Below are 12,839 nucleotides of genomic sequence, written 5' to 3'. Positions count from 1 at the left end.
TGATGTAGAGCTACCGGTAGATCTTGTACATGTTTTTTCTTGTTCCAAAACCCCGACAAACCATAAGGAAGACGATAATATCGTCTTCCTTATAGTCATGTAGATCTACAGAGCTAGATCGGACAATGAAGGGCCTAGTACCGGGTATATTGGCTATAGCAGTGGTGATGGTGTATGAAGTCTCTTATTATCAGTGGGACCATTGTCATTAGGTTTAGGCCTGTTTTGGAACTCCACTTTAAATAAAGCCAAACAACAACAACAACAAGTGCTCAGCCGACAGGTGTCTCGGCATCACAGCACACGGTCTACGCATCGAGAAAAAGATCAAAGTGGATGATGAAACTAGGGGTCAAAGGTCGTGTGGAGGGTTCGACTGCTACTGGGGTTCCGGAATTTCGTCCGAGTTTCCATGCTTTGTCTCAACCTCACCCTTGAAAGTAGTTACCCAGCTCTTACTGTTCGACATCCAGGCCTAACTTCACGCTCTCTCTCTCTCTCTCAGTTCGTCATGGCTGATGCGCCCCGCTTCTCCCAAAGCTTGGGACTCTTGGTGCTAACAGTTTGGGTGATCGTGGTTTGGAGAGCAATTCACACGGGTACAGCCGGACTGACCATCCTCCGAGACCATGCAAGGTTAGCCGCAGTCCGGCTACTTTCTGTAGGGTAGTGTGACTTGATCGCGGCAGCGCCGTCGATTACTATAATTATTAGAATTTAGAACGAGGCAAACATGACATACCGTAGTATTTTGTCGGCACTGCACTGCACTGTGAACCGACTGTGCTCGTTTTCACTTTGATAGGTGGTATGTTTGTTCACCAGTGTCTTATCGGTAACGCATGTGGTAAATCTTCACCATGGCTTGAGTGACGATTCCATCAGTTTTCACGTAGGACACTCTCAACTTGCCCCTACTGTACTACAGTCCATTCAGAAAAAGATGGACTTCTAGCTTTTGGCCATAAATGGGTCAAACGTTGAGTTTTTTTAGATTTTTTCTGCAACCCCCTATGGAATCCTCTTCCAATTATGTTTCTGAAGTCTATTTCTCCAAAAAGCAAGCCATAGGAAGAATAAGATTTCGGCCAGGTTTTGCCCCAAGAGCACTGAATTGGGAAAAACCATCAAAATCCAGGCTGTTTGACCCTGCCTGCAACAGTGCATTGTACGGTTCGAACCCCAGTTCAGGTACCCTTTTTGGACCCTTTTCCAAATTTCAAGTTTCACAGCACTGCACTGTGTACGATAATATCTTGAAAATCGCCTAATACGGGAGCTCGCCAGAGCCAGGGCCCATCTTTTTTTGTGAATGGACTGTAGCGACAATCAAGTTAGAGGCAAGGATTAAAGGGGAAGTTAAGGCAAAAATTAGAATTTCACCAGTTGTAGTCTTCGGGGTGCTGAGTCGAATGGTCTTGGTCCGAGAAAGCTGAGACGCTCCCTTCCTACTTGAATCCCAATCGAACTCGCGCACTTCCACCGAAACTGGGTGACTGCGCCCTGCTAGATGGGGATTTGTATGCAAAATGTCACTAAAAGCGCCATTTCGTTCTTATAAAAGCACGGATGGCCGCGATTGGCCCATATGTTGTAGTCTTTTGGACGCTGAGTCGACTGGTTTTGGTCCGAAAAGGCTGCGATGCAGCGTTCCTCCTTTATTCCCAATCGAACATGGTTGAACAAGCGGTCACGTGCTCCTGCGTACACCAGTCACCTGGTCACCGTGCCGGCAGGGTACAACTTACTAGCCTGTTTGACCTTTTTTGGGTGCAGTCCTGTTACTCGAGTTGAACCTTGGTGTGAAAGTTGTCGCCTGCTGGCGTGGTGACCAGGTGATTTGGGCACCCAGGAGCACGTGACCGCTTGTTCAACCATGTTCGATTGGGAATAAAGGAGGAACGCTGCATCACAGCCTTTTCGGACCAAAACCAGTCGACTCAGCGTCCAAAAGACTACAACATATGGGCCAATCGCGGTCATCCGTGCTTTTATAAGAACGAAATGGCGCTTTTAGTGACATTTTGCATACAAATCCCCATCTAGTAGGGCGCAGTCACCCAGTTTCGGTGGAAGTGCGCGAGTTCGATTGGGATTCAAGTAGGAAGGGAGCGTCTCAGCTTTCTCGGACCAAGACCATTCGACTCAGCACCCCGAAGACTACAACTGGTGAAATTTTGATTTTTGCCTTAACTTCCCCTTTAACAGAACAGTGGCGGGTAGATACAGTGAACTAGGAGCAGGCTTCGCAGTAACGCTTTTAGTATACAATCATGTACCGCAAATCACAGTAGATGTCAACCAGGGAGTCGTATCATCTAGTCCAGCTGATGTAGGGAGACAACACAAGTACTACAGTCCATTCATAAAAAGATGGGTCCTGGCTCTGGCGAGCTCCCGTATTTGGCGATTTTTCGTGATTTCATCGTACACCGTGCAGTGCTGCGAACTTTGAAATTTGAAAAAGGGTCCAAAAAGGGTGCCTGAACTGGGGTTCGAACCGCAGAATGCACTGTTGCAGGCGGGGTCAAACGGCCTGGATTTTGATGGTTTTTCCCAATTCAGTGCTTTTGGGGCAAAACCTGGCCGAAATCCTATTCTTGCTATGGCTTGCTTTTTGGACAAAAAACTTCAGAAACATAATTGGAAGAGGATTCCATATGGGATTGCAGAAAAAAATTCTAAAAAAACTCAACGTTTGACCCATTTATGGCCAAAAGCTAGAAGTTCATTTTTTTCTGAATGGACTGTAGTAGATGCTCCAGTTTCACCACCACAGTTGCGTCTGCAAACACCTCTATCATGCAGTATTCTGTTTTCGAGATTCGTGGTTTCTCGTAAAAAACTACTGGTACATGTAGTAAGTAGAACGTGAAGCAATGTGAGTTGCGCGCCCTCGAAACCCATTTCAGTTGCATTCAGCTTTGGGGCAGGGTCAATTGCATATGAGGTGTATGGCACTTCGGGCCTGGACTGCATTTGGGATTAGCAGGTTACAGCCATGATCGTGGCATTGCATTATGCCATGGTCCATGGATCACGTAAGACTTCCAACTCCGCAGGGTCGAAATGCACATTGTTTCGGGTACTATGGTCTCGTGTTGTCTCCCAATGTACTATATGACTATCCAGTGTTAGCTGTTTGTCACGGTATGTGCACTATTATACAGTAGGTGTGTGCATCCATGCATGAGTGTGTGCATGTGTGCATGTGTGTGTGTGTGTGCATGTGTGCATGTGTGTGTGTGTGTGTGTGTGCATGTGTGTGTGTGCATGTGTGCATGTGTGTGTGTGTGTGTGTGCATGTGTGTATGTGCCGCACACACTGTGTGTTGATATTATACTCTATGTATCCCGGTGTATGATGGCTTGTTTGACATGCACAGCGGCAGGCGTGCAGACAACACTGGTCACCATAATCTAAGACGAGTCAGACGGCAAGCCACGGAGGCCCCAGAACCCGCTACGACAACAAATCCAGAAGGACAGGTGCTCACAACCACCACATCACCAGCTACGACTACAGCAGCACCACTAACCGAGGCCGTACCTGGCAATGACCAATTGACTGGGAACATCTCGAGCACAGCGACTGTAGAGGCTGCCGTCACTTTGCCGGCTGTAGATCCCAATGCAACTGAGGTCATTGAAGTGGAGCAGACAACCGTCACATCTCTGCCTCCAGGTACAAATGCTGCTATGGCAACGACTCACAATCCGAACGACGCTATGGAAACGGACCCTGTGGACACGACAGCCGTTGCGACTTCTACAAGCATGCCGATCACAACCACTGCTGCTGCCACAACCACCGTCAGCACAGGCCCCACCACTACACCGGACGAAGCAGCCACCACGGCCATGACGACGCGACTTGTGGAAACCGACATGGCGACGACAGGTGAAATTCTTCAAACCGTGATAACAATGAGCACCGGACCGACCACTACACCCACACCGACCACGGCACCTACCGAACCCATGCAACCGCAGACCAGTGCAGCAGCTCAGTCCACCAACTTCAGCTTCACTACGGCTGCTGCTGTGAACTCTTCCCAGTCACCCAGCGCTAACGTGTCTGTCCTGCCAAGAGATGACACAACGTCAAAACCTACAGGTAGGTCTGGCGCAGCCCTGTGTTGTGCACATAACGTAACACAGTACATGTGCATGTGTACTCACTTTGCCTGGTCTTAGTTGAGCACCCTTTCTAGATGGTGTCAAGGGTACCTGCCCTTGTGTTTTTCGGAGTTAGAGCACTCTGAACAGTGATTTTGATGGTTTGAGCCGGGTTTTAGAATGCTTCGTTGTTCACTGGACTTCATTGAGATCGGTTCAACCTGAAATTCTGAGCTCCGCTTATGTTATGACATCTAACAAGGTGAAATCAGCTAGCTGTTCAGAGATTGAGCACATGCACGTCATGCATGTACATTTTTTCTGTTTCACGGTTCACGTGGAACTCGGTTAGACCGAGTTTTCCGCATCTGTATGAATGCCATACACTCGAGGATAAAGGCGCAGATGCAGCTCGTAAAGTGGTGGGAGGTGAGTAGATCAGACCCATCACCGAAGAGGTCAAAGACTGAAAATCTCATTCGCTGCATCCATGTTTCCCACGTGCTAAGTTCCAAGCCAGGGCCCAAAAGAACGATAACCAGGTGGGGAGTTCAATTGCTTGCCAGTGCAGTCCCATACATTTTTAAAAACACTCCTAACAAATGACCACATTGCCTGTATTTCACTTTGGCAGCCATTAGAACTCATGCACATGTAGATATGGTAAGTCAATGTAGTGCACTGGGCATGCTCTCGTACAGCCACTGTCAGCAGGTGCAAGACTGGTGACTGGTTATGCCTGGCCTGCACGCTGATATCCCGTCCACTCTCCAGCATGGGGAAGGTGAAAGGTCATGCAGTAAAGGTTAGGTTTTGAACCATGACCCCAGCTGCTTAGGAAATTTCTTCCACACTATGCAACACGGTAAATAGTCAACGGTTGCAAAGTAGATCAAAGTCCCTTTTCCAACAACCTTGCTATGTATTCAAAATTATCAGTACAGCACCCTGCAACACATTGTATAGATTGTTTGTGTGAGGCTCTCAAACATCCATCACGTGACCACCCATACAGAAAATCTACCAAGTCAAGTTCGGACAAAAAATCTTCCATATCAGGACAGATCATCCTTCACTGCCATCCCTATAAAAAAGATAAAAAGAGTGCACGATCAGTCTATTGATGACATCTCTTTATCTGTGTGTTACTGTCTGCACTCCAGTATTCGTTATATCTGGAATTGGTGGACTGGTGGTCCTGGCTGGCTTTATTGGCGTCGTGGGCCACGTGATACGTTCCAAGCGCCATCGAGTGGGCCGGCACGGTTCTCAAGACAGCGATGACGTGACCCAAAGCATCCGGGACATGGAGATGGCGATTGCGCTGCAAGTTGAGGACACATCGGAACTCATGCCAGCTGGAAATTCTTATGCAATTCGTGATCTAGAGCAAGCCTTAGACGGATCTGCTGCTGCTGAAATGTACAGAACAAGACTGACCAGTACATCATCAGCACGCACCCGGTCCAGCTTTGTTTCGGATGCCACACACCTGAATGCCAACTATTCCCTTTTCGGTCATCCAAACTCTCTGGCGTTCAAATCCCCATCGCCGAGCCCAGTTCCTTTTCTTTTCAGCAACAATGACTGCACTGTATCGCTACAAAATACCTCCGACCTGCCTGACATCTCATTTGTTTCAGCTGATGTTGATGTTACCTATGAGAGCCTGCCTGTGAAGAATGCTAGCCAACAGATCTATGCAGGAACAGATGAGATGGGTGCCGCTATGCAAGACATGCCGATGGCTATGGTACGGGAGTCTGAGGAGGCTAGTTATGGCAATGATGTCATTACACCCGGCAGTGCATCTGGCGACTCTGATCATATCTATGCTGGTGCTGACCTACATGTACAAGAGGGAAGCAAGGGCATCTGTGCATCTACGGCCAGCGGTGAGATTCGACTAGCCCACACAGTCCAACAGAGCACGCAGCGGGGGCAACACCAAGGGGTGGAACAGACCCTCCCAGGAAGAACACCACAACAGGAAGATGCCTGTTACCGGCCTGGTGTCGGTCACTACGCGTGCTATGATGCTGCTGTCATGGCCAGTAATGCACACTGTGCTCAGTCAGCAGAGCTTAGAATGGCCAGTGATAGCCATGTCGATGCCGGAGTAATCAGCCCAGCTCAGCTGTCGTACCAAGACACGGAGATAGTGTATGAGCAGTCCGATGCTGAAGACATATACGATTACGACGTGTACGATGAAGACGTGTACGATGATACCGTTCTTGATGAGCACAGGCAGCAGCCTGTAAGAATGGCTGATGATCAGACGTGGAAGCCGGCTAAACCTATGACCAGCGAAGTCCAGCAAGGCCAGTCAGTGTTACACGACACGGAAGACAATGAAAACTTTGGAGACGTACTCACTGACAACAATATCTATGATGGTGCGGAGAATGTTCACTGTGTTGTTAGCACGGGTTGCACTGCCGGTGTAAGCCAGAACACTGCAGTCGCCGAAGAATACAGCTTGTCATCCTCGTCTTCATCTCAGAGCTCATTTGAGACCATATTCTGCAAGACAGCACCAATAAAACTGACCCTGCAATCACCCTCTGATACCAGTGATAATGAAGATGATGATTTTAAAGATAGCAGCGAGGAGGAAGTAGAGGGGGGCCAGTCATCGCGTTCTACAGGAGTCCCACCAAGCCGTGGCATGATTGCAACCACTGGACAGGCTGTGCAAGAGGAGACTGACACCAGTGCAACTGCGTCCACAGCAGACCGCTACTCGTACGAGGAGATGCTTCCTGCTTCTTCTGGAAAGTTCAAAGCTGCTGCGAAGAAAATACAGTGGGGCATTACGCAAGTTGGTCGGCACCAGCAGTTGCGGCCATTATCGGGCATTAACCATTTCCTGAGTGACGACGAGGACGATGGGGCGGGGGATAGCTACGAGCACATGAGCATCAGAGGAGTTCTGCCCGCCGAGCTGCAGAAAGTCCTTGCTGAGCGTCAGAAACTGGATAAGTCATGAAGTATCCGGTGCGGCATGCTACCAAGTTCACCATCGATCAATGTGTCGACTGAACCGACACATTTTTTTTAAACCTTCCTCAACGTTCTACCTTCGCCCTTTACTTGTCTTGTCATGCCCAGTCTCAGCTGATTATGACTTTTTTTAATGCAGTACACTATACGTTCAGCATTTTTTAACAAAAGATGTAATTATAACTCTCAAACTATTAATTTTAGAAAGTTAAATTCGTGAGACCTACGTGATACTTATTATGCTGATTGTGGCAGATGAATACATTTAAAAAAAAAGCGAATGTAGAGTTATGATATTTGAGAAAGTTTGAAAGCAGTGATACCATAATCATCTTCACTCTGCTATGATTCCAAGACAGGCTGTCTGAGTCGGTCTTGAGAGCGGTGAATGTGGCCTGTAGCCACCATTCCCAGCCTACAAACCTTCACTTGTGGCTTCTGTATGTAAGGTAGGGTGCTTTTTTATGGGCAGCCATTGCAAGGATGAGTGCTCAGAACCACAGGCTTACAGTAACTGAGTCAGCAGGCCGGGGAGGGGGGGATGGGTGGGTGGGTTACTGAATCTTCCTGACTAACTAACTGTTGCTTGTATTCCACATTATTTCCAGTACATGTACTGTCTGTGGCTAATTTCTGCAGATGTTTCGTTTGGATACATGTACTTCAATTAAAAATGAGCAGTCCTTATCAGTGACTCTGATGATCGTGCATGAGTAGATCATACGTATATAATACAACCCAACAGTACGCTTGTACGTGAAATATAAACCGACATACAAACCGAGGCGAAGCCGAGGTTTTGTATGATGGTTTATATTTCACGTACAAGCGTACTAGTGGGATGTATTATACTTATGCTGACCTTCATACAAACTGACAGTCAACTTCTTCCTGTTTCTATGGTGGCGGTCTATATGGGGTTTGTATGGGGTTTATATGAGGTTTATATGCCCCGTATAAGCCGCCAGCATGATGGGCAAGTTGACTGGAAGTTTGTATGAAAGGTCAGCATAATACATGATAATATTATAACCTAACAGAACACTGGTTAAAAACCAGTATTACTACTAGTTATAGACTTATAGTTCAAGCAATTGTAGTAAGGTCACTGTTTCCGAACACAGTGTCCTCCACCTTGTTTCATGCTGTCAATCTGACAATTGCATCATACTACATACATGTACTGTAGATGTGCACAAAATTAATGTACTTACTGCTTCACTCCGCTGCAACGTTGCAATGTAGTTTCGGCATGACGGCATGAGGCTGATGAGACCGAAGAGTTCGAGAGAAAGTAACACACACTGTTTATCATGAATACTGACCTTTACAGGCTTTAGCTTAGTGTCACACCACTGTGACCAGGCCAGGGACTCCCTGGTGTGACGCTCGACACAACCAGACTGTGTTACCTGAATGTCAATCTGAAGACTGCGGAATGACACATTTTGACAGTGTCCGCGCGGTGAGGCACGCGATGGTACATCCACGTGCGTTACATCATACATGTAGATCTACCTTTGCAAAAGTGTCGTCCCGTTGGCGCTGGCGTTGACTCCTCTTTGGGCTGATACCGGTAGGAACTTGATAAGTAAAGCCTCGTACTGAATATCGGATGGCACATTGGTGGACCAGGTTCAACGTTGATGCATTAGTATTACTACAGTATTGCCTTTGGCGTTCTTCCCTTTTCACAGATAATAAGAGTGTTCATAGGTACTTGCTGATAGTGAATGAAACCTGTCCATAACTCGTACTGTTGTAGTGCATTTGAAGTAAGTATAGTAATAAATAATAATTGTGAGCCGATGATCATTATGATTCAGCGACTCACTCGCATCGCAACGTTCCCGGGCCGTGGGCGATAAGGGCGCAAGTCATGTACTAGTACATGTACATGACTTTGATTGTACTTGTCTTCCCCATTGATCTGTTGATACATCATCACTCATTAGGTGCAGTCGACTCTCTCGCTCACTCCGGGTTTTACACGTTATCCGTCCATAACAGGGCCACTTTTTGTCTTTGGATGAGTCAATTGCAGCAGTACAGCTGCTCCAGTTCGGACTTAGTTAGGTTAGCCAACGCGTCATCCTCAGCTCAGCAGAATTCGGCCTTAGCTGTACTACAGAAGTGCTCTCGCCGTTTCTACGTCTCAGTAGTGTCCCATGAGTTTAGCCGGTGCTGATTTGCGGATGATCGATCAAAGCAGCTTGAAAGCAAGATGATTATTTTGCTGGACCTGTGTTTCATTCAGTCCTCCTGATGTCCACGTCCGGTAGCAGGTTTTCCCGTTCTACGAGCCGTGGCCGTTTGAGGACACCTGTCCGGCGAGCGCGTCGTCAGTGTCGGAGAGACGGCCCACTAAGACCGGACAGGAGCTATGCATTCGGGAATGCTGCGACGTTTCCGAGTGTTGACCAAGGCCAGGGGACCTATCTATTACGTGATCGCCGTGTTTCTGATCATACTGGTGCTGAGGATTTCGCTGCAGCTATGGTGCTCAATGGCCAACAGCACCGAATTTGCTGAGCTGACGTCAGAGGAGGTGGCTGGTCTGAGCGAGAGAGAACGGAAATTCTGGCTGCAGCTGAAGAAGACGCACGCTGAAAAAGAGCAGCTTCAGCAGGAATTGGCCAGTGTGAGGCTGTCCAAAGGCACAGAGTCACCAGGGGGCACGCAGAGTCACGTGCCGGCGGTGGAGAGTCGGGAAGATGGCCGTGACGACGCTGCAGGGTGCCAGAAGGTCTCTCTATCGCGCTGTGAGCAGCTGCAGATTGCAATAGTCTGCTCGGGGTTTGGAGCGAGTCGTGATATCGTGCCGCTGATCAAGTCCATTCTGTTCTACTCGCACAACCCGATACATTTCCATTTCATATCGGATCAGAGTGCCCGTGTTGTTCTGGATACCCTGTTCAAAACATGGGCGCTGCCGGAAGTTGAAGTGTCCTACTATCCAGCCGAGGGATTGAAGAGCAAGGTGGAGTGGATTCCCAACCGCCACTATTCGCAGCATTTTGGCATGATGAAGCTGTTGTTGACATCTGTGCTGCCGGAAAGCCTGGAGAAAGTGCTCGTTCTGGATACCGACTTGACGTTTGCCACGGACATTGCTGAGCTCTGGCTGCTCTTCAGGAAGCTAATAGAGCAAGGCAAATCGATTGGTCTTGTAGAGAACCAGAGTGACTGGTATTTGGGCAACATCTGGAAGAACCATCGGCCATGGCCGGCGTTGGGGCGAGGATTCAACACCGGCGTGATGCTGATGAGGCTGGATGAAATGAGACGCCTGGCCTGGATGCAGCTCTGGAAGATGGTGGCCGAGAAGAACCTCATCTCTTACTCTAGCGTGTCATTAGCGGACCAGGATATCATCAATGCAGTCTTGAAGGATCACCCTGACATGCATATGACCCTGCCGTGCACATGGAACCTGCAGCTCAGTGAGCACACACTCAGCGAGGACTGCTACTCGAAAGTGTCCGAGCTGAAGGTCATTCACTGGAACTCGCCGAAGAAGCTCGCCGTCAAGGCCAACAACGTGGAGTTCTTCCGCAACCTGTACACGACCTTCCTCGAGTACGACGGTAACCTTCTCCGCCATCGTCTGCCATCTGGTTGTGGCACACTTGCACCTGGACAAGGTGCAAAGAAAGACCCGGCGGATGATGCAGAGAAATGCGCAGACTTTCGGCAAGCGAGGGAAACGACCTACCGGACGCATCTATACTATCTCAATTACGAGTGGCCCGAGTTTGAGTCAAATGACGTCACACTGGTCACACAATTGTCTATGGATCGCCTGCAAGTTCTGGAGGCCTTGTGTGACCACTGGAAGGGACCTATGAGCTTGGCGCTCTTTCTTTCTGACAGCGAAGCCCAGCAGTTCCTGAAGTACGCGCGTGAGTCAGACGTCATCTCAAGCCGCACCAACATTGGCTTTCACATTGTTTACAAGGCCGGTGGCTTTTATCCAGTGAATTATCTTCGGAACGTGGCCCTCAACCAGGTGAAGCAGCCATATGCCTTTCTATCAGATATTGACTTCTTGCCAATGTACGATATGTATGCGTACATCAAGACAACTCTCTCCAAATTCGAGACATCATCGCGTTCTCGGAAAGCGCTGGTCGTGCCTGCATTTGAAACCTTGCTGTATCGTATGCCTTTCCCAAAGTCCAAAGCATCGCTGATTCAAATGCTCGATGACAAGAAAGTGTTCACATTCCGTTTCCACGTCTGGCCCAGGGGTCATGCAGCAACTGACTTTGACAAGTGGAGAACGAGTACAGCGCCGTACAAGGTGAAGTGGGCTGCTGACTTTGAGCCGTACGTCGTTGTGCCGGCTAACGTGACACGATACGACCTGCGGTTTGTTGGATTCGGCTGGAACAAGGTCTCCCACATCATGGAGCTGGATGCACAGAAGTACGAATTCTACGTGCTCCCGAATGCTTTCATTATCCACATGCCCCACGCACCGTCTTTGGACATTGCCAAGTTCCGTTCTAGCAAGCACTACCGAGAATGCCTGAAGGTGCTCAAGGCCGAGTTTGTCGAGGATCTGGTCAAAAAGTATGGCTTCTCTGCAATGAAGTACAAAACCTTAGACCAGTAGTGAGAATAGAATTGGACACTTACTGCCAGCTCCAGTTACTGCTCTATGGCAACTCTTTAGTAATGGGACTACAGTCCTCCCACCGTCTGGCTGTGCGTGTCAAGTCCACTTCACCTGCACGTGATGTAACACCACTGCGGCCCCGACACGATAGGCAGTTGTGAGCTATGTACGGGCTCGTGCAGTCCTAAAGGAAAGGGGGTTTGTCAACTGACAACTGCTCTTTTCAGTTGCTATTCACAATCGCCGCATGCGCTGGATGAAAAATTCGTTTTTGTGATGTCGAAAAACTGAACGATGGTGATGTGATGTCGTACAGCCATGCTCGCAAAATGTAGTAGAGCTGACTGCACTTGCCACACTTAGGACGAGTTGCCTCGCAAAAGGGTAGCAGCCATGGTGTAAACTTATGCATACATGTAGGTTCCTTTGTTGTCTCTGGTAGTTTGAAAGACATTCCCTATTTATTAGTGTTGAGTTCTGTTTAGGAATTCGAAACCATTTTGTTCTCATCTTTCCCTCAAACCAGTGAACATTTCGTTCTTAATATTTATTACCCCTAACTCTATGATATTCTTCCAAAACGGAACTCAAACAGATATTCTTATCCGGACCGGCGATGGCCGAACGGTTGGGTCTGGATGTTTATGCCATTTAAAAAACATGCATCCACACACACACTTTATTAATTATAATACACGCCTGAGGACCGAAGCTGTGTATTGTCATTTCGGTCATCTGACAATGTGCTAACAATGGTCAGTACCGTTACTGCAACGTTACTCGTTTTTCTGCCAATACAGAATATTCGGATCCTTGACATCTTCTCCCTCCTTAGTACGTATTTGAAAGACGATAATTATATCTCTATTTTAATGTCCAATTGATTCACTGTGGAACAGTGTGCTAATGGATTCACGTGTTCTTTCTTCCCTTGCTGCCTGACTGCAAGCGCATGCCGTTTGTGCTTTTGGCCAGTGTGCAAATGCACGCTAGTGTGAGATAAGAGGTAGTTCTGATCAGTAACCTGCGTTCGAACATTGTATTAGAAAAAATAATTCAATGATACTACATGTACATGTACATGACTGTGATC

General features: G+C 48.0%; 2 protein-coding genes across 2 annotated transcripts; both read left to right on the top strand.

Moving 5' to 3' along the window:
• The first annotated feature begins 409 nt into the window (after positions 1-409).
• Positions 410-7,462, top strand: LOC135828942 (uncharacterized). Its single transcript, XM_065341377.1, has 3 exons — positions 410-636; positions 3,387-4,117; positions 5,283-7,462. Exons 1-3 carry the CDS (start codon positions 413-415, stop codon positions 7,109-7,111), a joined length of 2,784 nt encoding a protein of 927 aa, XP_065197449.1. The 5' UTR covers positions 410-412; the 3' UTR covers positions 7,112-7,462.
• Positions 7,463-8,931: 1,469 nt separating this feature from the next.
• LOC135828931 (xylosyl- and glucuronyltransferase LARGE1-like) lies at positions 8,932-12,657 on the top strand. The gene has a single exon (XM_065341367.1). It carries the CDS (start codon positions 9,509-9,511, stop codon positions 11,741-11,743), a length of 2,235 nt encoding a protein of 744 aa, XP_065197439.1. The 5' UTR covers positions 8,932-9,508; the 3' UTR covers positions 11,744-12,657.
• Positions 12,658-12,839: the final 182 nt, after the last annotated feature.

This window comes from Sycon ciliatum, chromosome 1 (genome assembly GCF_964019385.1).
Source record: "Sycon ciliatum chromosome 1, ocSycCili1.1, whole genome shotgun sequence".
Classification (NCBI taxonomy): domain Eukaryota; kingdom Metazoa; phylum Porifera; class Calcarea; order Leucosolenida; family Sycettidae; genus Sycon; species Sycon ciliatum.
This window is presented reverse-complemented; position numbering and strand designations above follow the sequence as displayed.